At 42.9% G+C, this 24,806-nt stretch overlaps 1 protein-coding gene across 4 annotated transcripts in view; it reads left to right on the top strand.

Moving 5' to 3' along the window:
• METTL22 (methyltransferase like 22) overlaps positions 1 to 24,806 on the top strand; it is a 123,620-nt gene that overhangs the window by 20,418 nt on the left and 78,396 nt on the right. For 3 of the 4 annotated variants that reach the window (XM_033962637.1, XM_033962636.1, XM_033962635.1), the window contains 2 exons: positions 2,383 to 2,527; positions 20,967 to 21,038. In XM_033962637.1, coding sequence (XP_033818528.1) covers positions 2,383 to 2,527; positions 20,967 to 21,038 — 217 coding nt within the window. The remainder of the gene's footprint in view (positions 1 to 2,382; positions 2,528 to 20,966; positions 21,039 to 24,806) is intronic. The other variant, XM_033962638.1, reaches the window with a different exon arrangement.

The raw sequence follows: 24,806 nt of genomic DNA, 5'->3' as shown, positions 1-24,806 counted from the left end.
GGATGCGTCGATGCAGGCGGTAGATTTTTGGCCAGCGCGCGCTAATCCGGTGCTTGCGCTAAAACCGCTAGCGCGGCTTTGTATAAGGAGCCCATATTTTTGCCACCTCCATAAGCTGGAATAAGCAAACAAGCGCAAATGCTTTCTAAGTTCTGCTATGTTAAGATACAAAGGCAAAGAATTCCATAGCACCAGTCCAGTGACAGAGAATAGTGGAAAGCTGTAAGTTGCTAGAGGTGCTGAATCTAATTTCATCTCTAACCACCGATGTTTAAATAGAAAAAAAAAGTTTTAAATTTGACTTATTCCTTAGCATCCCTCTAGACCAGTTCAGACAAGTAGGTTAGGCACGCCTACCATCAGTAGTTTGGATCTCCATCTTCTGGTAAGCGTGCATAACCCATTGGACTGGAGAGACTGAAGAAATGGAAATTAGCAGGTAAGCCCTAATTCACTATTTTAGAGCTCTTTTACTAAAACATACTAAAATTTGCAGGCAGTTCAGCCTAAACAGATGACCTTCTCTCACTATGTTATTTCCCCACTGCGATCCCTGATGAAATCTCTCAGGTAACTCTCGCATATTCCTTCCCCATGTAACTCCAATCTCTTATGTAACATTTTCTCTTCATGCATTCTGTAATTCGCCGATTGTCCAGCCTTCTTTCAATGCGAACCGCCTAGAAGTCGTTTGATTATGGCGGTATAGAAAAATAAAGTTATTGTTATTATGGGATTTTTCCCCATGGCAGTTGCAAACTTTAATGCAGCACTTTGGGGAGGCATGCCCACTATTTTTATTGCATGTAAATTCATTAATGTTCCTTATTACTGGCTGAGAATAAATCAGGACTATTTCAGGTTCATTCAGAAGCTAACCACAAAACCATGTGCCCATACTGAACTCGTGCATAAACTGGCTATTAACCTTCAATACCATAGAATTCTTAAAGAAAAAAAAGCCCAAAGGAAATAAGATGATACCTTTTTTTATTGGACTAACTTATTGCATTTTATGATGAGCTTTCGAAGGTAAACCCCCTTCTTCAGATCAGAAATAAGCAAATGTTGACAAATATCAGTATATATAAGAACATAAGAATTGCCATACAAGGACAGACCGAAGGTCCATCAAGCCCAGTATCAAGCCCAGTATCCTGTTTCCCAGGTCTCAAGTGTTTGGCAGAAACCCAGATAGTAGCAACATTCCTGAGCTGAGATTGTGATGTCATAATGCCTCATTCCACCAATGCCTAAGAGCTAAACTCATCAGTGATGTCACAAAGGCTTGACTGTCCTATGCCTGGCTCACATAAGGATATAAGAACTGCCATACGGGGACAGACGGAAGGTCCATCAAGCCCAGTATTCTGTTTCCAACAGTGGCCAGCCCAGGTCCCAAGAACCTAGCTAGATCCCAAGTAGTAAAACAGATTTTATGCTGCTTATCCTAGGAATAATTCTTTGGTCGTCTGCATTTGAGCCATCTTTCAATATTTATAGTATATATAAAGAGAATCTCACTCTTTACACCAAAACAGTTCACTCCAACTTAGATAGTATAGTAGCGCTAGATAATATATCAATGTTTTATAAATTCTTTCTTGGTCCAGTTGTAAAGAAACTGGACTAAGAAAGAATTTATAAAACATTGATATATTATCTAGCGCTACTATACTATCTAAGTTGGAGTATCCTAGGAATAAGCAGTGGATTTCCCCAAACAGAGAAAGCAGTGGGAACGGACAATGAGCAATCCAGAAGAACCAGCGGTATGAGTCAAAGCCTTGTTTATTTTAATCCAGGATGAACCTTGTACTCTGTTGGATAGGATTTATGCATCAACAAAGAAGCCGTTTTATTTTGTGAATTCCAATTTACAGTGACCCCTGATGCAGGCGCTTATGCTCGCCAAAACACAGTACTGTGTTGGGTCCATGTTACTGTACATCCTGGATTAAAATAAGCAAGGCTTTGACTCATGCCGCTGGCTCTTGTGGATTGCTCATTGTCCGTTCACATTGCTTTCTCTATTGTTCGGTGTTTGTGGGATCTTGTCCTCCTGTTGGACTCTTGTCTTGCATGGATTTCCCCAAGCCTTCTCAATAATGGCCTATGGACTTCTGTTTTAGGAAATTGTTTAAACCTTTTAAAACCCTGGTCAATTTGCAAGTTTATACTTGGTGTGTGTCGCCCAGATCCAAATTGGGAGTGAGCAAATGAGAATTGTTGAGAATAGAACGGAATAGAAATGTCTAGATCAAGTAAATATATTTTTTCTTTATGCATTCCTCTTCTGTCTCTTCCCCCTTTTCCAAACGATGGTTAAAGGTTGCATTATACTGTCTCTTGACAGCTCTGCACCATTTTGCTTCCTTACAGATTTGGCGTGGGGCTTTTCTGCTCGCTGATTATCTTCTCTGGAAGCGTGACCTCTTCAGAAACTGCACAGCACTGGAGCTCGGGGCAGGCACTGGACTTCCCAGCATCATCATGGCAACCGTTGCTAAGACTGTTTACTGCACAGGTACTATGTCATCTAATTCTTCTTTAATGATCTCTCCTTTATAAAAAAAAAAAAAAAAAGAATGCATTAATTGGCATGCTAAAAGCCACAGGAAATTACCAGTTAAGAATCTGGAGGATTTATGCACACATTTATTATCCTAGTTTGTCATGATTTGGTTCTGTCCTTTCCAAGTGTGGTTTAAGGGATTGAAAATCAGCTTTGCCACTACATTAAATAGAAATGCTTTCCAGGATTCAAAGCAGTAAGATACTTTTACTGATTCCTCCTTTCCTTCTTCTGAATAGCAGCTAAGTACATAAAAATGAGTAATTCATGTGGTGAACAGCAATACCCCCTTGACCTCTGAGGTTCCAGAACAGGACACATTTTAAGTATCGGCAAAAAAAAAAAAAAAAAAAGCAGCATTATAGTGTTCAAAAATTACTTGGTGAAGGAAAACAATATATTTTGTTGTTGTTTGACATATGCTTGCAAATACAGTTGCCCTCAGACTACACAAATCAGAGGTGCTAAACATCGGTCCTTGAGAAACTCAAGTATAGTTCCAAATTTAATCCATTGTTATCCTGACCAAGGTATGTTGTTTTGCCGATACCTCAGCTACCTTGGGGAGAGTGTGGCGCAGTGGTTAAAGCTACAGCCTCAGCACCCTGGGGTTGTGGATTCATACCCACATTGCTTCTTGTAACCCTGGGCAAGTCACTTAATCTCCCCCCCCCCCATTGCCCCAGGTACATTAGATATATTGTAAACCGTTCTGAGCTCTCCTGGGAGAACAGTATAGAAAACTGAATGAATAAATGAAAATTCATCCAACTACTTGTGTAACAGGCCCTTTGTAGCGGCTCGGAACAGTGGAATGCCAAAGAACTGGTATTTTAAACCCCACCCAAACTTCCTATTCTACTTCCTAACCTTACTTCTAGAACCTCAAAAAGATTTTTTTTAAAACATCAGGACTTTAAAGAAAATGCATGCCACTCAATTCTCTAGTTAAGGCCATGGGGCCAAATTGTATTGAATTGAAATATCCACTGCTTGCTCCTTCTGATGTAATTTGTGCTTTAAATCAGTGGTTCCCAACCCTGTCCAGGAGGACCACCAGGCCAATCGGGTTTTCAGGCTAGCCCTAATGAATATGGATGAGAGAGATTTGCATATAATGGAAGTGACAGGCATGCAAATCTGCTCCATGCATATTCATTAGGGCTAGCCTGAAAAACCGATTGGCCTGGTGGTCCTCTAGGACACGGTTGGGAACCACTGCTTTAAATCACCCCGACACTGCATAGGAACAATAGATTCAATGACTACACATTTAAAGCCTGTAAAAGAATGACCAAGCTCCATGCAATGTCCACCCCTCCCCTATGCTAAATATATCACTGGTCAAATATTTGAGTCTTCAGGAGACATATAGTGTGTCTAACATAATTACATAGTAGCATAGTTAATGATGGCAGATAAAGGCCTAAATGGTCCATCCAGTATGCCCAACTGTTATGACACTCATTATACAAATATATGCTTTAATTAAATCATTTTTTTTTCTTTGACATTACTGGGTGCTAGACTGCAGAAGTCCGCCTTGGGTTCCAACTACTGGAGCTGCCATTGAAGCTCACTCTAGCCTATCCAAACCATAATAACATAAGAATTGCCGCTGCTGGGTCAGACCAGTGGTCCATCACGTCCAACAGTCCGCTCACGCGGCAGCTCCCAGGTCAATGGTCTCAAACTAGCGGCCACATGCAGCCTGCCAGGTACTATTTTGAAGCCCTCTGTATGTTTATCATAATCACTAAAGTAAAATAAAACAGTTTCTTGATTATATGTCTCTTTAGCTATAAATTACTATTATTAATAAATTATTATTATTAAGACTTAGCCAACAGGAAAGATTTATAAACTATAAAGAATTTTACCTCATGCAAAATTGTCATTTCTTTAATAAGACATTAACTATTTTTTCTGAGATCCCTCCAAGTACCTACAAATTCAAAATGTGGCCCTGCAAAGGATTTGAGTTTGATACCACTGGTCTAGGGTATTTATTCACATTTTTTTGCTGGGCTTTGGGCCTAGTAAAATATTAGCTTTCTTTTACTATTCATGCTTTGATGCAAAGCCATTAGCAGTGTTGTCTTTGTCTGTGTTTTGTATTGTATTGTGTTCTCAGGTTGACTTCTGGTTTTAATTGTCTGTGTTTTTATGCGATTTGTCTAAGATTTTGGTGGAATAAAAAGATATGCATATCCTTCTATATAGAGAATGTATGTTTTAAATTAAGCAGAATTTGCTTGAAATGCAGCTGTCTAAAGAGTACAGTCTACTTGTTTTCTCCTTTTTTCTTACCGAGTTAACTTTTCATTGTATATATATATATATATATATATATATATATATATATATATATATATATATATACAGTTGAATTTTTTTTTTAATCTATTTTATTGAAACACACATTGCCAATCCATTCTAACTGCTTGCTCTAGGTGAAACAAATAATACAGTATAAATGCATCAATGGAAGTAAGGCATTAAACTAAACTAAAGCCCAAAACAAGGGCATAGATTGCCACCCCAAAATCAATTAGCCAAAAGTATAAAAACAAGGAAGATGGAACAATAAAGTAGTATATTTGGTCTAAGCCCAGTCAAAGGAACCAAAGAGGCAAAACAGATAGCATAGGCACAGGCAGCTGAACCGAACAGCTCAAAGACCTGAATAATGAGTAAAGCCTTAAGCTTTTTTCTAAAGCCTAGGTAATCAAATTCAGGATGAAGCGTAGGCGGGTAGGTGTTCTAAAATGCTTGGTTCATCAAAAGAAAGATCATTGTAGGTCTGTGACAGATGGCACACTTTTTTTTTTTTTCCACGGAGAAGTGATTGGCTTATACTTTGTCTGTCATTTCAAATTTCAAGTATAAGGGCACATCATCTGTAACAGCTCAATAAGTGAGCTGAAGCAGGATGTTTAAAAACGGCTACAGCTCCTGAGGCATCTTTGTTGAGAAGCTTACAGTGTGCACATGCTGCTGGAGACCCCAGCAGCATGGTATTAAGCTTTCTCTCTCTTCTACTTTCCTATCATTTAATGGAGTTTTCTTTTTTTTTTCTGTGTACCGTATTTCCCCACATATAGGCCGCCCCCTTGTATAGGCCGCAGAAAATGCCTATGCAAGTTTTTTTTTAAACTGGTAGATAAGCTGTCGCATTGTATTAGCCGCAGCCTATACTGTTTGTTTGTTTTTTTAAGTCAACCCCCCCCCCCTTACTTCACTTGCTTGACGGCTGCCTCCTCGAATCTCACGGCCAGCAGTGCAGGGCAAGAGCGATCTCCAGCCCGGTTCCGCGCTGCATCCTGCACGGCTTTGCCATCAGTTCTCGCAGGATGGCAAAGCCATGCAGGAAGCAGTGCGGGGCCGGGCTGGAGATCGAAAAGATCGCTCCTGCCCTGCACCGCTGGCCGTGAGATTTGAGGTAGCCGTCCGCCATCCAGTGAGGGAGGTAAGAGGGGGCTGATTTTTAAAAAAACAGTATAGGCTGCCCCAGTTATGCAAGCCGCACCCACTGGGCAGGCTTGCAAAACCCATATATAGGCCAGGGAAATGTGGTAATTTTTTTTTTTTTTTTTCCTTCTCTTTCTATTGAACATATTAGCAATTTGTACACTGCACAGAAAGCATACAAAGGGTGTATAGTAAAAAAAAAAATAATAAATTTAAAATGTGTGTATTTTGACTGAGAATATCAACTAGGGATTTCTGCCTCTGACTGTGAAGCTGTGTGTTGTTTTCCAGGATTATACTGGTGACATCACCCTCAGGACGTTTAAAGACAGAGGCATTGTGCTGAAGGGGCGTGCAAGTGGAACGGGTCATGCCCCTTTGTTCCTTCCTTTGTCCGCACTGAAATACATGCAGTATTTCATTTTGATGTTTGTCTATTATATTACTTGATCTCATGTCAAAGATTTCTGTCATCATAAGTTGCGGTCATTATACATTTGTACAGCCTTTGCATTATCAATTACAAGAGATAAGTCCTAGAATATTGGTGTTGGTTAGGTATAATCATGATTATTTTAATCATGTGGTGTTGGGAAAAAGGTCAGAACTAAGGTAGCTCATATTAATGCACATTCATGTTGATGATTTCATAGGGCATTATAGTTTGGACTTGTTATGCATGTCTGGTTCTTGGTTATCTCCCACAGATAGAATCATTTTAAATCAAGAATGTCCTGTTGATTGTAGATGCACCAACCCCATTTAGATAAAAAGGTGTTGTTTTCTTGATTGGGTCCTTTTTCCATTTTTTAAAGAGGTTGTTTAGGCTCTAATAGCGTCTTTCACCCCATCTTTTCACCTTAATGACTACTGTTTGGCCTACCTTTTTTTATATGTGGAATGTCTGGTTTAGGCTTTTAAGATGGTATTTTTAAACTATGTCCTTGCTTGATTTAAGCTCCTAACCTTTGCAGATGCTCCTTTTAGCTTTTTTTTTCTTCTCATCTATTTTCCTCATTTTATCATAACTGCCCTTTTGAAAGTTAAATGTGTTGTTTTCACTCTAGTTATAAATGCAGTGATGCCTTGGAATCTGAACTTAATCCGTTCCAGAACCCTGTTCGTGTTCCAAAGCGTTCAAGTTCCAAGACAATTTTTCCCATTGAAAATAATAGAAACCCTGGGGTGGGGGGGAGGGATGGGAGGTAAATAAGGTTGGAAAATGGTTGGAAAAGTTTTGATAGGTGAGGGGAGGATATTAATAAGTATGAATTTTTGAGAATTTTAAGTAATGTCTATATTGTAAAATGATTAATTTACTCTGTATTTCACTTATTGTATATGTTTTAAAAAAATGAAAAAAAATATTATATATGTTATGGTAAGGGTGGGAGGGAAGGGGTTAAATTTTATGTATTACTGTTAAATATGAAAGAAATTCAAGTGATGTACTTAATTTCAATTGTTAATTTATTGATACACTTGTTTTAAGATGTAAAAATGAATAAAGATTATAAAAAAAGGAAAAAAAAGAAAATAATAGAAACTGGATTAATCCGTTCCTGGGTCCCACAAACTCATATTTTAACAGTAAATACACTGGATTTTAAGGTCAAATATTAACAAATATTCCAAAGCAGCATTCAGATTCTGGGGCAGAAACACACACATACAATATGCAGGGTGTTCGAATACCAAAGAAGAGTTCGGATTCTGGGGCAAAATTTACTACAAAAAAAAGTTCGGATTCCAAAGCGTTCGAGTTCTGGGGCGTTCCGATTCCAAGGTATCACTGTACTTATTGGTAGGATACAGGAAATAGGCTAAGTTGTAGAGCAAAGAGTGTGAAGGCAAAAACAATAATGAGAAACCTTGAATAGCTTACAGCAGTGTTTTTCAACTTTTTTATACCTGTGGACTGGCAGAAATAAAAATAATTATTTTGTGGACCGGCAAACTACTAAGACTGAAATTTTAAAAACACATTTCCGCCCCATCTCCGCAAGCTTGGTCCCCGCAAACCATCTGATCCCATCCCAACAAGCCTCAGTTATGATTTTATATTGAACGTATTCCAGTACCTCCCCTCTTTTCCCCATCTTAATCCAGCATATACCTTCCATCACCCTACTCCCTCAATTCCTTATTAAACATCTTCTCCTTGTCTCCCTATTCCCCCTTCACCATGTCCAGCATATCCCCTCTGTCTCCCTACTCCCTCTACCCATGTCCAGCATATTACTTCTGTCTTCATACTCCACCCTCCTGTTCAGCATTTCCATGTCTCTCTGCCCCCTGCAAGGTCCAGCATCTGTCTTTGTGTCCTTATTCTTCCAACTCCCATCTAGTGCCAATAACTATCCTCCCCCAAGGGGATCCACCATCTCCCTTCTGTCACACCAATTCCCCCCCCCCCCCCCCGGGTCTACCATCCCCTTCCCACAAGACGTGGGAATCCAGCATCTCTTATTCCCTCCCTTGGCTGCTTACCCCAGAGTGACTCCATTGTCATAATGGCTGGTCTCACCATAACTGACACTAAATTGGAAGCAGCCTGGTTCTTAACAGTTTACGTACAGTTCCCTTGCCCAGAACTCTGAACGAAGACAGAAGCCGCGGGACCTTTCCTCTTGCCTGCATTGCTATTTGCTATAAGCTCTGCCGGTCTCAATCCTGCCCCTCAAACACAGGAAGTCACTTCAGAGGGGGGCGGGATCAGGATCAACAGAGCCTATAGCATGCAGGCAAGAGGAAAAGTCCCACGGCTTCTGTGTTTCTTTTTGCTGTCCGCAGCCGATCCTAAGCCCTGGAAGGGAAAGGGGAAGAGATGCCGACGGGAAACTTAACCGCGTCGATCTCGCAGGCCCTCCGCGGACCGGCAGGAATTTTCTGCGGACCGACAGTTGAAGAACAGTGGCTTACAGTATTGGGGCAAGTGCTGGTGCAGCTGGAATCACTGGGCTAAAATAAAATTCTAAATGTTATGGGGCTAGTCAGTGTCTCTGCTTTGCACCAGCATGAGGAAGTTCAATGGTTCAGTTCCCGTTTCAGATCTTTTGGTGCCTGGATCAGCTGGTGCTAGTGATGTTGTAGACAAGATATGGGCAACTCCGGTGTCCTCGAGGGCCGGTATCCAATTGGGTTTTCAGGATTTCCCCAATGAATATGCATTGAAAGCAGTGCATGCAAATAGATCTCATGCATATTCATTGGGGAAATCCTGAAAACCCGATTGGATTCCAGCCCTTGAGGACTGGAGTTGCCCATGTCTGCTGTAGACAGTGTTCATAGACTCCAGGGGGAGAAGAATCAAGGGTGACACCTAGAATTCAATTCTGTAACATAGGTGCTAATATTTAGGAAAAAAAAGGGAGAAAAACCCCACCAAATGTATACGAGCCTCAGGGAAGGGAGGACCAATTAAATTCTCATAAACTACCGAGGTGAATAAGAATATGTACATAAAAGAGTAGTTATTAACAGAACAAAAAAAAAGAGTTTAAAAAATTCTAAAATCAGTAAAATACAAAAACAGATTACCTGATTCAATTACATATAGAAAAAGGTTGGCAATAAACATAAAAATAAAATTGCCAGACTGGATACAGCTCACTTTAGACAAGTTTGGTTTAGAATACAGCTCTGAATTTCTTCATTCACAATAGACTCAGGTTTCAGGTTTATTAAAAATTTGATATACCGCCTTATTAAAAATTCAATGCGGTTTTACATAATATAAAAACGTAGATTAAAAACGAATTACAAACAATGCTACAGACTCCTGTCAAAACAAACATAAAGACCATGACGTAAGCATCTGGGGGGAAATTCTAAAACCGGTACCTAAACTTACCCTCTCTTCTATAAAACTGCGCTAGCAGTTTCTAGCGCAGGGAGCCGTGCTGGATGGCCCGCGCTGCTCCCGACGCTCATAGAGTTCCTATAAGCGTCGGCTATTCAGTGCAGCTCTCTGTGCTAGAAACTGCTAGCACAGTTTCGTAGAAAAGGGGGTTAGACACCTAAGTTAATTGAAGAACACCGTTCGAAACGGCAAGGTTGAAGCACCTACTAGCACCCAAATAAAAAGGCGCTGGAATTGTGCCTACATAGGTGCTTTAGTCCGCCAAACACCAAAGTAGGCGTGACCAACACTGGAAATGAGGTTAAGCAGCCTACATTGGCACAATTCACGCAAAGACAGGAGCCATTTCCGGCGCCTGTCTTTCCCATAGGTGCAATTCTGAATCCAGCGCTGATGCGTGATTGCCGCGTGATCAGCGTCCATTTTTTAAGGTGGCAGCCGATTATCGGCAACGGTTACAGAATCCAATCCCTGATGTACCATATATAACGGAAGGTTTAATTATTCTGCTTTGCCATGGTTGTAACATAATTGTGCTGCCAGGGAGCTGAGTAGACAGAGTATTAACCCTTCAACTGCCCAGTATATTTACAGGGTCTCAATCTTAGCTTATGGTTCAGAGCTTAACATTTGATTTCAACCAAAAAGATGCAAAGTATCGCCACATACTGATACTAGTCGAAGAGCATGAGACCAATACTAGGAGCGTGAAACAGATGTGCCTGTTTGCATTTAACATATAAAGGCAATGTGGTTGAATAAATGGAAAAGCTTTCTTCTTTATATTGAAGGCTTGCCACCTTCGTGACTATTGCTTATCTAATATTGTATCTTATAATTTTTTTCACTCATGACCCTCAGCTTCGTTTTTGACACCAGATATTTTCCTGCTCATTTCTAAATTTGACCTGTATTGAATGCTGTATTTATGTGATAGAACTACCAGCCGTTGAGACTCTTGACAAAGGCATAGATGCCGAAACACTGTTGGTGTCGAGTCTTCGCGTCCTCGCACTGCTACTATCAATAAAGTGAACTTTACACCCGTGCCTGAATTATTGACATCTCATCCTCATGATTCCTTTGTTGTGTCTTAGAAATCATTTACTATTAGAGGTGAAAATTATATTTGGCCTACAATCATTTTTCATATGCAACCCCCCATGCCATTAGTTATTGTCGTTCTTAATTTGCTTAATTCAGATTAGCAGCAAATGGAAGGAAATTTTCAGTGAAGGTTAATGATATAGTAAGACAAGTCTTCAAGCCGTTACTGCTTATAGTTTCAATCAAATTTGGCTTCTCGAGTACTGTAATTATATAAAATAGGTGAAAAGACTATGACTATTCAAATGTAATGCAATTGAATACATAATGTCTTTTACAGTTTGTAACGGAAAAAAATATATTCTATGTATAATCCTACATGTAATCTTTGCCAATTGGCCTTGTTTCCCACTTTATTTTATATAAATGATAATGAGATTTTTGCTTGCTCTATTAGTTATATTATGGTTGTTAAGACTCATTCCTGTCATTCACTGTTAATTGTGTTGCATTGAAATACTCTTTCAGAATACCAGATGTAATATTTTTTATGTGAAGTGCTGCTCAGAGAATTAGGAGTATACGTACTACAAGCAGAGTAATTAGCTTTCTTCAAATGAATGATTTAATTGACTTGATTTGCTTGTATATTAGCACATGCTCCAGATAAATAATCTTATGAGGAGAGTGTGGCGCAGTGGTTAGAGCCACAGCCTCGGCACCTTGAGGTTGTGGGTTCAAACCCCATGCTGCTTCTTGTGACCCTGGGCAAGTCACTTAATCCTCTACTGCCCCAGTTAAATAAGAGAGCTTGTGAGCCCACCAGGACAGATAAGGAAAATGCTTGAAGTACCTTGTATGTAAACTGCTTTGAGTGTGGTGTATAACTACAAAAAGGCGGAATAAAAATTCCACACATATACCCCTCAAATACCTTCAGTGGTCTCAAACTCAAACCCTTTGCAGGGCCACATTTTGAATTTGTGGGTACTTGGAGGGCCTCAGAAAAAATAGTTAATATCTTATTAAAGAAATTACAATTTTGCATGAGGTAGAACTCTATCCCAGGACAAGCAAGCAGCATATTCTCACGAATGGGTGACATCACCGACGGAGCCCCGGTACAGACCACTTTAAAAGTGCATCACCACTTTAAGTCTTTAGAAAGTTTGCAATAGCCCGAACCGCACATGCGCGAGTGCCTTCCCGCCTGACATAGGGCACGCGGTCCATCAATTTCTTAGTTTCCGCAGAGCTAAGAAATCGCTCATCAATGTCTATTGGTATTTTTCGCTGCCTTCCCACTCTCGCGGTTTTCATTTTTTGACTTTTAGTCATTATTTGTTTTTCTTTTTCTTTAAAAAAAAAATTTTTTTTTTTAACTTTTTCTCTCTCGTGGGTTCGGCCCTGCGGGGCCTTTTCCGCTTCCTTAGCCTCGACCTTTGATTTTGCTGAGGCGGTTTTCCCCTCAATGTCCTGGCCTCAAACGGGCTTTAAAAAGTGCAGTCACTGTGTTCGCCCTATTTCCATAACAGACCGGCACCGCTGGAGTCTCAACCTCGGAGGCAACATCAACAACCTCAACAGCAAAGTCAGCAACAACAGAAACAGCAAGCTGCCCCTCAAAACCCAACGCAGCCCTTTTGACCTGTTTTTCCGGAGCATAGTCACCATTCCCATATCACAGAATTTACCTCAGCCCATCTGAGGTCGTCTCCAGTTTTTCATCAGTCGTTGGGAACTTATTACATCGGACCTTTGGGTCCTCAACATCATTCGTCAGGGTTATTCTCTAAATTTCCAGACTCTCCCATCGGACAACCCTCCAAAAGAGTCTGTTTTGGACCCTGCCAAGTCCTCCCTTCTACAGGAGGTACAATCTCTTCTTCTGCTGAATGCCATCGAGGCAGTTCCCCTCTCAGCAGGGGAAGGGATTCTACTCCCGTTACTTCTTGGTGCCCAAGAAGACCGGAGGATTGAGACCTATCCTGGATCTCGGAGCTCTCAACAAATTTCTAGTAAAGGAGAAATTCAGGATGCTATCTCTCGCCATGCTATATCCTCTCCTCAATCAGAATGACTGGCTATGCTCCCTAGATCTCAAGGAAGCCTACACACATATCCCAATTCATCCGGCTTCCAGGAAATATCTCCGTTTTCAAATCAGTTGCTGTCATTGCCAATACAAGGTACTTCCCTTCGGCCTGGCATCTTCTCTGAGTCTTCACGAAGTCAGGGCAGGATTAACTAATAGGCCAAGTAGGCACGTGCCTAGGGCCCGAAATGGTCAGGGGGGCCTGATGAAGGAAAGCATCAACATTGTTTTTTCCAAACGGCAATGGACCCCTCCAGCATCGATCGGCAACACGGGCCCCACTCCAATCGGCAACCTCCCCCCCCCCCCCATCAACGGAAAGTAAGACAAGCAAGCAACGCGGGTAAGAAAAGCAAGAGGAACTGAAATTTTGCAAGCGGTGCTGCTTGTCCAAAGCTTCCCTCTGACGCAGCTTCCTGTTTCCGCCTGGCACATGGTGGGGTGGGGGTGGGGCAGGGGGCCCAGTGTACTTGTGTGTCTAGGGGCCCTCGACAAATTAATCCTGCCCTGCACGAAGTGCCTGATTGTGGTGGCCGCCTTTCTCCGATCGCACGCTCTTCAAGTCTTTCCTTATCTTGATGACTGGTTGATCAAGGCTGTGTCATCTCTTTAAACTGGTTTGGGGCCCGTTGACGTCTTTTATTACTTCATTATAGTTGTCTTTTGTCATTAATTTTTGTCTATTTCCACACACATCCAGGGAAGGGTGAATGGGGGGGGCTATTTCTATCTTAATTTTAGCTCTTTGAGTATATACATCCAGGGTGGGTGGGAGGAGGATGGGATTACATTACTATTTTAAATAGGGAAAGGTTATTGAAAGAATCTATGCATTTGTGTTTTATTGTGTAGTCATTGGGTGGGTGTGGGGGGATTAAATGGTTGCTCATGAATGTCTGTAAGATGAAAGTGCTTTTCTTGATTTATTATTTGTTTATGTACTTGTGTATTGCACTGTTAATATTTGGAAAATCAATAAAGAATTTTTTAAAAAAGCTGTGTCATCTCAAGAAGTGCTCCAAGCAACTTCTCAGACCATATCTTTTCTCCAGGTTCTCGGATTCAAAGTCAACTTCCCCAAATCACATCTCATTCTGACTCAACGTCTACAATTCATTGGGGCAATCCTTGACATCATTCTTATAAGAGCATTTCTTCTGCCAGATCGCCTTCAGGCTCTCATCCGTCTATGTCAGCAATTGCTTCCTCTTCAAACCATCTCTGCCAGACACATGATGGTTCTTCTAGGCCACATGGCTTCTACTGTTCATGTCGCACCACTGGCAAGATTACATCTTTGGACCCCTCAGTGGACTCTCACTTCTCAATGATCTCAAGCGACGACAGATTGTCTTTCTCAACATATCTATGTGACATCATCTCTTCTGCAGTCGCTTCACTGGTGAATGACCTCTGCCAGTCTATCCAGAGTTCTCCTTTTCGTTTTACCCCCTCATCACAAGATCATGACGGACGCATCCCCAGGGGTTTTGGACCGCCAGGGAGCAGAAATTTCACATCAATTTCTTAGAACTCAGAGTGATGTTTTATGCCCTCAAGGCTTTTCATCATCATCTTTGCCCTCAAGTCCTCCTCCTTTGCACAGACAATCAAGTAGCAATGTACTACATCAACAAACAAGGAGGTACGGGCTCTCTGCTATTGTGTCAGGAAGCCCAGAAAATCTGGACTTGGGCGACAACTTACAATTTGTTCTTGAAGGTGGTCTACATTCAAGGGGAGAAGAATTTCCCTAGCAGACAACCTCAGCAGAATTCTTCAATCTCGCAAATGGACTCTCGAGTCTGCAACTCTCCAGTCCATCTTTGCTCAATGGGGCACTCCTCAAGTGGACTTGTTTGCGGTTCCTCACAATCACAAGCTGCCTCAGTTTTGTTCCAGACTTTACTCTCCTCTCTCTCTGAGAGCAGATGCTTTTCTCCTGGATTAGACGGGTCTGTTTCTATATGCATTCCCTCCACTTCCTCTCATGTTGAGAACCTTATTCAAGGTCAAGAGAGAAGCAGCCACCATGATTCTCATTGCTCCACGGTGGCCCAGACAACATTGGTTCTCCCTTCTACTTCAACTCAGCTCCAGGGAGCCCATGCTTCTTCCAATATTTCCTACTCTGCTCAGTCAAAATCAGGAATCGCTTCTATATCCCAACCTGCAATCTCTACACCTAACAGCTTGGTTTCTCTCGGGCTGAATTCATCTGCCTTACGTCTTTCTCAGCCTGTTCGTCAAATTCTAGATGCCTCCAGGAAACTAGCCACTCAGCAATGTTACCAACAAAAGTGGACTCGGTTTTCTTCCTAGTGTCTTCTTCATCATCATGATCCAACATCCTTGGCAGTGGAATTGGTGTTGGATTATCTTCTCCGTCTGTCTGACTCTGGTCTCAAGTCTACATCTATCAGAGTCCATCTCAGTGCTATTACAGCTTTTCACATGCCAGTTGAGGGAAAACCTCTCACTGCTGATCCTTTGGTTTCCAGATTCATAAAGGGGCTTTTCAATGTTAAACCACCTCTCAAGCCTCCACCTGTCATCTGGGACCTTAATGTGGTACTTTCCAGCTTGATGAAACCACCATTTGAACCAGTGGCAACAGTTCATCTCAAGTTTCTTACCTGGAAAGTGGTCTTCCTTATTTCTCTCACCTCTGCCTGGAGGGTCAGTGAGTTACAAGCATTAGTAGCAGATCCACCTTTCACAGTTTTTCATCATGGCAAGGTGGTTCTGCATACACATCCAAAGTTTCTTCCAAAAGTTGTCACTGAATTTCATCTCAATCAGTCAATTGTTCTACCAGTGTTTTTTCCTAAACCTCATTCTCATGCTGGAGAAACTGCTTTACATACTTTGGACTGTAAGCGGGCATTGGCCTACTATATTGAATGGACAAAGCCATAACGAACATCTCCCCAACTTTTCATCTCTTTCGATCCAAACAAGTTGGGGCATCCTGTATCCAAGAGAACGATTTCAAACTGGCTGGCTGCCTGCATCTCGTTCTGCTATGCTCAGACTGGACTGGCACTGGAGAGTCGTGTTACAGCCCACAAAGTTAGAGCTATGGCAGCTTCTGTGGCTTTTCTTAGATCTACGCCCATTGAGGAAATCTGTAAAGCTGCCACCTCGTCCTCAGTTCATACATTCACTTCTCATTACTGTCTGGAATATTTCTCCAGATGGGATGGACACTTTGGCCAATCTATATTACAAAATTTATTTTCTTAGGCCAACACTCCCACCATCCCATCTCTGTTAGCTTGGAGGTCACCCATTTGTGAGAATATGCTGCCTTCTTGTCCTGGGATAAAGCACAGTTACTTACCGTAACAGGTGTTATCCAAGGACAGCAGGCAGATATTCTCACATCCCACCCACCTCCCCGGGTTAGCTTCTTATCTGGCTTATCATAACTGAGGGACCGCGCGCCCTACGTCGGGCGGAAAGGCACTCGGGCATGCGCGGTTCGGACTATCGCAAACTTTCTAAAGACTTAAAGTGGCGATGCACTTTTAAAGTGGTCAGTACTGGGGCTCCATCGGTGACATCACCCATTCATGAGAATATCTGCCTACTGTCCTTGAATAACGCCTGTTACGGTAAGTAACTGTGCTTTATAGTTTATAAATATTTCCTTTTAGCTAAGTCTTAATAATAATAATATTGTAATTTATAGCTAAAGAAACATATGATCAAGAAACTGTTTTATTTTACTTTTGTGATTATGATAACACACCGAAGGCCTCAAAATAGTACCTGGCGGGCCACGGGTTTGAGACCACTGTTCTACATCCAGAGCAGCCTCTTGTTTCAGCATGCCATGCTCCCTCCTTAAGGCTTGATGTCCTGTGTGTGTGTTCATTACTAGACTCAGGTGGATGCAGGAGTTTGTGTTATAGGTTTCTCAGCATGGTAGTGAACTGCATTTTCACCTCCTTTCTTCATCCATTATGGCCTCTTTCATCCCCAGTGGCGCTTCTTATGGTTTCGAGAAGAGAGTGCCCTTTGCATAGTCGAAAATGGATTCTCTAGGGCAGTGGCAAGTGTCCCAGCACTTGACATCTTCATAAAAGTTTAGCCACTAGACATCATTCTCTTGTACTTATCTAGCTCACTTAAAGTGTATTCACAGCAGTAGCATAATTGCTGCTAGCCGGATAACCCTGATATGTTTCAGTCTACAGGTTTGATCCTTAGGAAGTACTGACTTCCTTGTGCAAAACGAGGAATTTGAAAGGCTTGGATTGTGTGTGCTGTGCTCAAGCTCTGTGCATTTTTGAATACACTTTATTCTAAGCTGGAGACAAGCAGTATTGCTCAAATATACTTTGTACTCAGACTTAACTAGAATTCTGTACTATTGATGAGCCATTTGATCTGTTTGTGATGTACCGTTAATTCCAGGATTGTGTAAACTAATCCATTTATATGCCTAAAATATTTTATTAATGTGTTCATGTGGGTGTCTGTGTGTGTATCTAAAGGAATCTTTCAGGGCATTAGTTGACCAATATTTTTATTCTGCTCAGAAAAAAAAGAAGATTTCTCTATCACCTAATTAATTCTGCGCTAATCTCCAAGGGGGAATACTTTTAAAACCAATATTGTTTCACTCGGAGAATAGTTATGCTTTGGAATGCATTGCCAGAGGTTGTGGTAAGAGCGGATAGTGTAGCTGGTTTTAAGAAGGATTTGGACATTTCCCTGAAGGAAAAGTTTATAGTCTGTTATTGAGAAACAACCTGATGTGGCCACATGTCACCTGGCGACTGCATCATGGGTATAACTAAAAACATAAATGCATGAGAGCTGGGGGGTCTTTTCATGTGTAGGTCCAGCGGAATGGAATAAACTTCCAGGTTAAATACAACAGCAAGGGAGTCTAAGTATGTTCAAGTGCTTATTAAACAGTACTTGTTTTGTCAAATGAAATATGAGCGCTAAAGAAAGAAGAAGAAGAAAAAAAAAAGCAATTTTAATTTTGTGCAATATGGTATGACGAAGTGTTTTACCAGAGGCCAATTGTATGTTTTTGTATTTGTTTGGCTGTATATTTTAATAAGTATGTGCATTGTAATCCGCTTGGTCCAAAGCAGACTATAAATAAAGACCATAAATACACCATAAATAAAATTAAAATCATAAGAAATGGTAATAAAAGAATCAACTATCATAATTATCTGTACATATAAAAATAGGTGACATATGCAATAAAAGGATACTCGCAGAGAAAGGAACAGGAAATACAGCTATAAAAACAGACTAAAAAAAGAATCCGTGCATTAAGGACTCCTTTTACTAAGGTGCGCTAGCGTTTTTAGCGCACGCAAGAAATTACCATGCGCTATGCTTCTAGAACTAACGCCAGCTCAATGCTGGCGTTAAGGTCTAGCGTGCGGGGCAATGTAGCGTGCGCTATTCCGCGTATTAAGGAAACCGCGGCTAAGGAAACCTGACGGTACCTATGCAGAATCGGACTCCGATAAAGCCAAACTACTAGACAAATACTTCTGCTCAGTCTTTACTTGTGAGGCGCCGGGATCCGGTCCACAGTTGCAAACAAGGGAGAGCTCAGAAGACTCATTCAGGAATTTTGAATTTACTACCAGCAGCATCTACCAAGAATTATCAAGGCTCAAAGTGAACAAAGCCATGGGACCAGATAAATTGCACCCCAGAGTGCTTAGGGAATTGAGAGATGTCCTGGCAGAACTGTTAGCCGCACTCTTCAATCTTTCCCTGAGCATGGGAAAAGTTTCATTAGACTGGAAAACAGCTAACGTCATTCCGCTTCACAAAAAGGGATGCAGGTCAGAGACTGCAAATTACAGGCCGGTAAGTCTTACATCAATAGTGTGTAAACTTATGGAAACGTTGATTAAAACACAAATTAGATATGATTCTGGACGATGAGAGGCTGAGGGATCCCCCACCAGCATGGATTTACAAAGGGAAGGTCCTGCCAATCCAATCTAATCAGCTTCTTTGACTGGGTAACAAAAAAACTAGATAAGGGAAAGTCCCTGGATGTAGTGTATCTGGACTTCAGTAAGGCTTTTGATAGTGTCCCACACCGTAGATTATTGAACAAGAGCTCGCTGGGACTAGGAGAAACATTAACTGCATGGGTTAAAGACTGGCTCAGTGGCAGACTTCAAAGGGTGGTGGTAAACGGTACTCCCTCTGAAACGTCGGAGGTGTTCAGTGGAGTACCGCAGGGCTCGGTCCTAGGTCCAATCCTATTTAATATCTTCATACGGGATCTGCCTCAGGGACTTCAGGGTAAAATTGCATTATTTGCCGATGATGCTAAATTATGCAATGTAGTGGGCGGAGGTACCGTATCCGACACTATGACACAGGACCTACTTTTACTGGAGCAATGGTCTACTATTTGGCAGCTGAGCTTTAATGCCAAGAAGTGTAAAGTTATGCACCTTGGTAGCGGAAACCCTTGCAGAACCTACACTCTGAACGGTGAGACCTTAACTAGAACTGTTACAGAACGGGACCTGGGAGTAATCATTAGTGAAGATATGAAGGCTGCCAATCAAGTGGAGAAAGCTTCATCCAAGGCTAGACAAATGCTGGGTTACATCCGGAGAAGTTTCGTCAGCCAAAAACCCGAAGTGGTAATGCCGCTTTACAGGTCCATGCTGAGACCGCATCTGGAATACTTGTTCAATTTTGGAGGCCACATTATCAAAAGGATGTGCTGAGAATAGAGTCGGTTCAGAGATTGGCCACTAGGATGGTCTCGGGACTCAAGAATCTCCCATATGAAGAACGTCTAGGTAAGTTGCAGCTATACTCTCTCGAGGAACGCAGAGAGAGGGGAGACATGATAGAGACGTTCAAATATGTTACTGGCCGTATGGAAGTGGAAGAAGACATCTTTTTTCTTACAGGACCTACGGCGACAAGAGGGCATCTGCTAAAACTCAGGGGTGGGAGATTTCATGGTGAGATTAGGAAGTATTTCTTCACCGAAAGGGTGGTTGATCGTTGGAATGATCTTCCACTTCAGGTAGTAGAGGCCAACAACGTGCTCGATTTTAAGAATAAATGGGATAAAAATGTGGGTTCACTTCGAGGAAGTACTTAGGGGGGGGGTTTATTCGAGTGGGCAGACTTGTTGGGCCCTTTTCTGCTGTCATACTCTGTTTCTAGCGCACCTTCGTAAAAGGAGCCTTAAGATTAAAACATCTACCATAATTGAACAGTAGCTTTTATTAAAGCTGGTCCTTTACATGAAGAAGTTTGGAAACCACTTTTCTACAGGCTCAAGACTGGCTTATGCCTGATAGCTGTTGTTATTAGGGGGGTGGAGGGAAGCTGAAATTTAGGGCTCCTTTCACGAAGATGTGCTACAGGTTTACCGCACACACTGGATTAGTGCATGTAAGCCAAAAATCTACCGCCTGCTGAAAAGGAGGCGGTAGTGGCTAGTGTACGCAGCATTTTAGCGCACGCTATTCCGCGCATTAAGGCCCTAGCGCGCCTTTGTAAAAGGAGCCCTTAATGACACTGAAAAGAAACCTGACAATTCAATGAATGTGAATATTTCTGTAGCCAAAATGGCAAAACCACTCTGGCAAGACTGCATCATATATAACTACCTATTTGTGATTGCCACAATACCAGATTTGTAGACTGCCCTATTTTTGATACCAGTGTTAAATGATGAAGACATGTAGCCTGCACGGAGTGATGGGTGAGACACTTTCTCTGCCATCATACAAATACCAAATGTACCTAAATGAAACTCACCTTGAGCTACTAGTGAAAAATGTGCTCTGGGTCTGAAAGCTTGGGGTTTAATTCTGTAGAAATGCAGAAAAGCATTTCATTACCATAGTTTCTAACCATTGACACTGAAAACATTGCAATGTTTCTAGATGTTGGTGAAGATCTTCTAGACATGTGTGAACGAAACATAACCCTGAACAAACATCTTAGGAATCTGTCAGGTAAGCCACCTACAGAATGTTTTCTTCTCTAGAATTATCATGAAGAAACAGGAGATGCTACCTTCTCAAGGTAGAGAGGCAAGGCGACCTTAGGTGCTCAATTTCTTTTATTACATATCTATTTGGACTCGACACGTATGTGTTTCGGCCCTATGGCCTGCTTCAAGAGTCTGAATGATATTTTTGTGAAAGAAATTGAAAGGTGTCTGGGCATTCAGCAGCAGACACACTCAATTTGCAGAGCACCCACTTTTTTTCCTCAGTGTTTCAATATCAAGGACTTTGTTTAAAAAAGGCAGTATTCAGTTGCTACCTTTCAATTTCTTTCACAAAAATATCATTCAGACTCCTGAAGCAGGCCATAGGGCCGAAACACATACCATATATCCCAGCTTTTATAGACAAACATTTAATCTCCTACGCCACAACCCATACTTTTTACACTCAAATTATTACTAGTTGTCCCTTCCATTTGAGAAATTTTTAACGACACCACTACAAAGTCCATTTTGTCTGTTAAGGCGCCATCACTCTGGAATGCTCTTCCCCTGAACATAAAACAAGAGTTTTTTCTTACATTATTCAGGTCAAAAATCAAAACTTTTCTATTCAAGGACACATACAATACCTAATCTTGGAGCCCTCCTCTTCCCCCTTGAATAACATCTAATTCAGGCTTTTCAACACCAAACGCATCTTTTGAAGCAAATTATCTTCTTATGTTCTATCCGTCCCCTTCCGTCATTTTATATTTTATTTTAACACAATATAATTTTTACCACCTCTTGTACCTCCCCTCCTGTCATGTTGGTCTTGTACAGTTTCTGTAACTCCCCCCCACCCACCCCCATCTTACACAGCTCAGTTACTTAATTGTCATGTGGATACGATTTTTTTTTTTTTTCTGTTTTTAAATATTTTTATCGATTGTAAACCGTCTAGAAAAATTTTGATAAATGGCATATCAAAGAAATAATAAACTTGGAAATTGAGCATCTAGGGTCGCCTTCGCTGTCTCTCTGTTTCTTCTCTAGAATTGCCAGGGATCCCTAAATGCTTACCCATTTACTGTCAAGTTGAAATAAACGTCTATTTTTGTAAAGATACACACTCTTATTGTCTGGTCCTGGCTTCTCAGGGACTTGTTCTCTCAAACCTCAAAACAATATGAGGGGCATAATAAAAAAAAACGTCTAAGTCCCTTTTTGGCCTAAGGCCTTAAACGTTGAAAGCAGAAGCAGGGAAAGTGTCCATAACCAAAACAAACGTCCTTGTTTTGATAATGGCCTGCCTCTACCTTCAGCTGTTTAAACGCCCAGCCAACCACTACGTCTACAAGTACACCCCAACGACATCTACACTTATACCCCATAATGAACCAAAAAAACGCATAAGGATGAAAGGAGGAGGAGCCAGTCCTTCGCCTAAAAGCTGGATTCTGTAACCGGTGTCTGTCAAAAACAACACCGGTTACAGAATCCCCCCAACCCCCGCCCCCCCCCCCCCCACACACACACACAACATCGGGGCAGGAGGGAACCAAAGCTTCCCTGCCACGGGCACCCGCGTCACCCCCCACGACATCGGGGCAAGAGGGAGCCCAAGCCCTCTTGCCACGGCTATCGTGACCCCCCATGCCGAGTACGATCGGGCCAGGAGGGAGCCCAAACCCTCCTGGCCCCAGCGACCCCCCCCCCCCGAGTACGATCGGGCCAGGAGGGAGCCCAAACCCTCCTGGCCTCGGCGACCCCCCCACAACTGGATCTGGCCAGGAGGGAGCCCAAGCCCTCCTGGCCCCGGCGACCCCCCCCCCCGACAGGATCTGGCCAGGAGGGAGCCCAAGCCCTCCTGGCCCCGGCGACCCCCTATCCCCCACTACAATACGGGCAGGAGGGATCCCAGGCCCTCCTGCCCTCGACACAACCCCCCCTCCCCCAATGACCGCCCCCGAACCCCCAATCAGCCTTCCCCCCTGCCGACCCGCAACCCCCCCGGTCGACCCCACCCCCCCTTCCCCGTACCTTTCAATGTTGGTCAGACATTCGGGTGCCAAGGCCGCCCGTCCGGCAGGCCAGCCGGCTCCAGAATGGGGCCGAATTGGCCCAGGCGGCTGAAACCCCGCCCACAGGTGGGGCCTGAGGCACCTGTGCCAATCAGAATAGGCCTGGGAGCCTTAGGCTCCTCCTGTGGGCGGGGCCTTAAGCACATGGGCCGGGTTGGGATTGACGTCTTCATCGGAGCCATGGCCATTTTTGAAAGCATTTCTGCCATACTTAGATGTAGAGTGGATGAAGTATCATCATCATTCTTCTGAGGTAGCCCCTTTGAGGGTCCCGCAATTTACCCTAAATGAAGGACCTTCAAATGGGATAGGGAAATCTTGGGAAAAGTCAACCCATAGAAAATACCCATCACCTCTGTTAGGATATACAGTACTGACAATCATTCATTAAGGGCACTCAAATGAATGGGAGAAGGAGCCTTACATAGTAGACCCTCCCCCGACAGACCTCCCCCTTCTCCTGAACCCCACTCAACCGATCCAAAATTGGATCACAGAAAAACTGGGTGGAGTCCTATTAACATCTGCCCACATTGAACTGGAAACAGAGATTGGCAATTCCAATCCCCCTTCCCCCATGTGAATTCCCAAACACTCCTCCACCCATTCCCAAAAGCATCCCATTTCTCTGCCCATCAAAAACATCTGAGGAAACAACTCCCGGCCCCACAAGTCCTCTGCCATATACAAAAGGAGGCCCCCCCCCCCCCTCAGAATGGCCATATCTTGGAAGGAGTCGTTTCTGCTTACCACAAATCAACATCTCTCACCCCTCACAATTGTTTTTTCCTGAGCCATCATCTTCTGAAAATGATCGTCATAGTTCAACCATACCCAACCCCCTTAAGTTTTATAAGCCCACAAAATTAAATCCGAATATTTCAACAAATCCGAATACTGCAAAGGTTTTGCAGATCCCAACATACTCAAGAATACATGAAAACCTAATAACCAGTTAAAAATTGTTTTAGGAACCCTTGCCAGCTTCTCTTTGCCATCTTCTTTCCTCTTATCCCCACCTTTCTGCTCTCGCTTTTTCAAAGCAAATAAATCTGTATATTTACAATGCAATATCTGCTGCTTCCACTTAGCTGTAATAAAACCATCCAGTAGCGCAAGGGTGGTAGATGGGTGGAACAGTCTCCTGGAAGAGGTGGTGGAAGCAGACATTGTGTCTGAATTTGTCCTTTATCTGCCGTCATCTTTCTATGTTTCTTTGTTTCAAAGTATGCCCCTTCCTCGTTAAACTAGCTGCCATTACTTGCAACGCCTAAGCAGCGCAGGGATAGCTGACGTCGCGATCCTGCTGCGGCTGCTTCATAGGTGGTGCAGGAAGGTCAGTGGAGCGAGTGGTCCTTCGGGGGTGGTGGGGACTGAACGGCAAGGCCGGGAGCATAGGTAGTGCTGCTTCATAGGTGGCGCGGGGAGGCCAGGGGGGCGAGCGGTCCTTCAGGGTGGGGCGGGTGGGCAGGCAGGCAGGCATTCAAGGGGGGGACAGGTCTTCGGGGGGGTGTGCAGACCTTCAAGGGGGAGGGACAGGCCTTCAAGGGGGGGGCAGGCAGGCCTTCAAGGGGGGGACAGGTCTACAAGGGGGTGGGCAGGCCTACAAGGGGGTGGGACAGGCCTTCAGGGGGGGTGCAGGCCTTCAAGGGGGGGACAGGCAGGCAGGCCTTCAAGGGGGGGGACAGGCCTACAAGGGGGGGGAC

This window comes from Geotrypetes seraphini, chromosome 11 (genome assembly GCF_902459505.1).
Source record: "Geotrypetes seraphini chromosome 11, aGeoSer1.1, whole genome shotgun sequence".
Classification (NCBI taxonomy): domain Eukaryota; kingdom Metazoa; phylum Chordata; class Amphibia; order Gymnophiona; family Dermophiidae; genus Geotrypetes; species Geotrypetes seraphini.
Note: the sequence above shows the minus strand (reverse complement) of the source record. Positions and strands in the feature narration are given on the sequence as shown.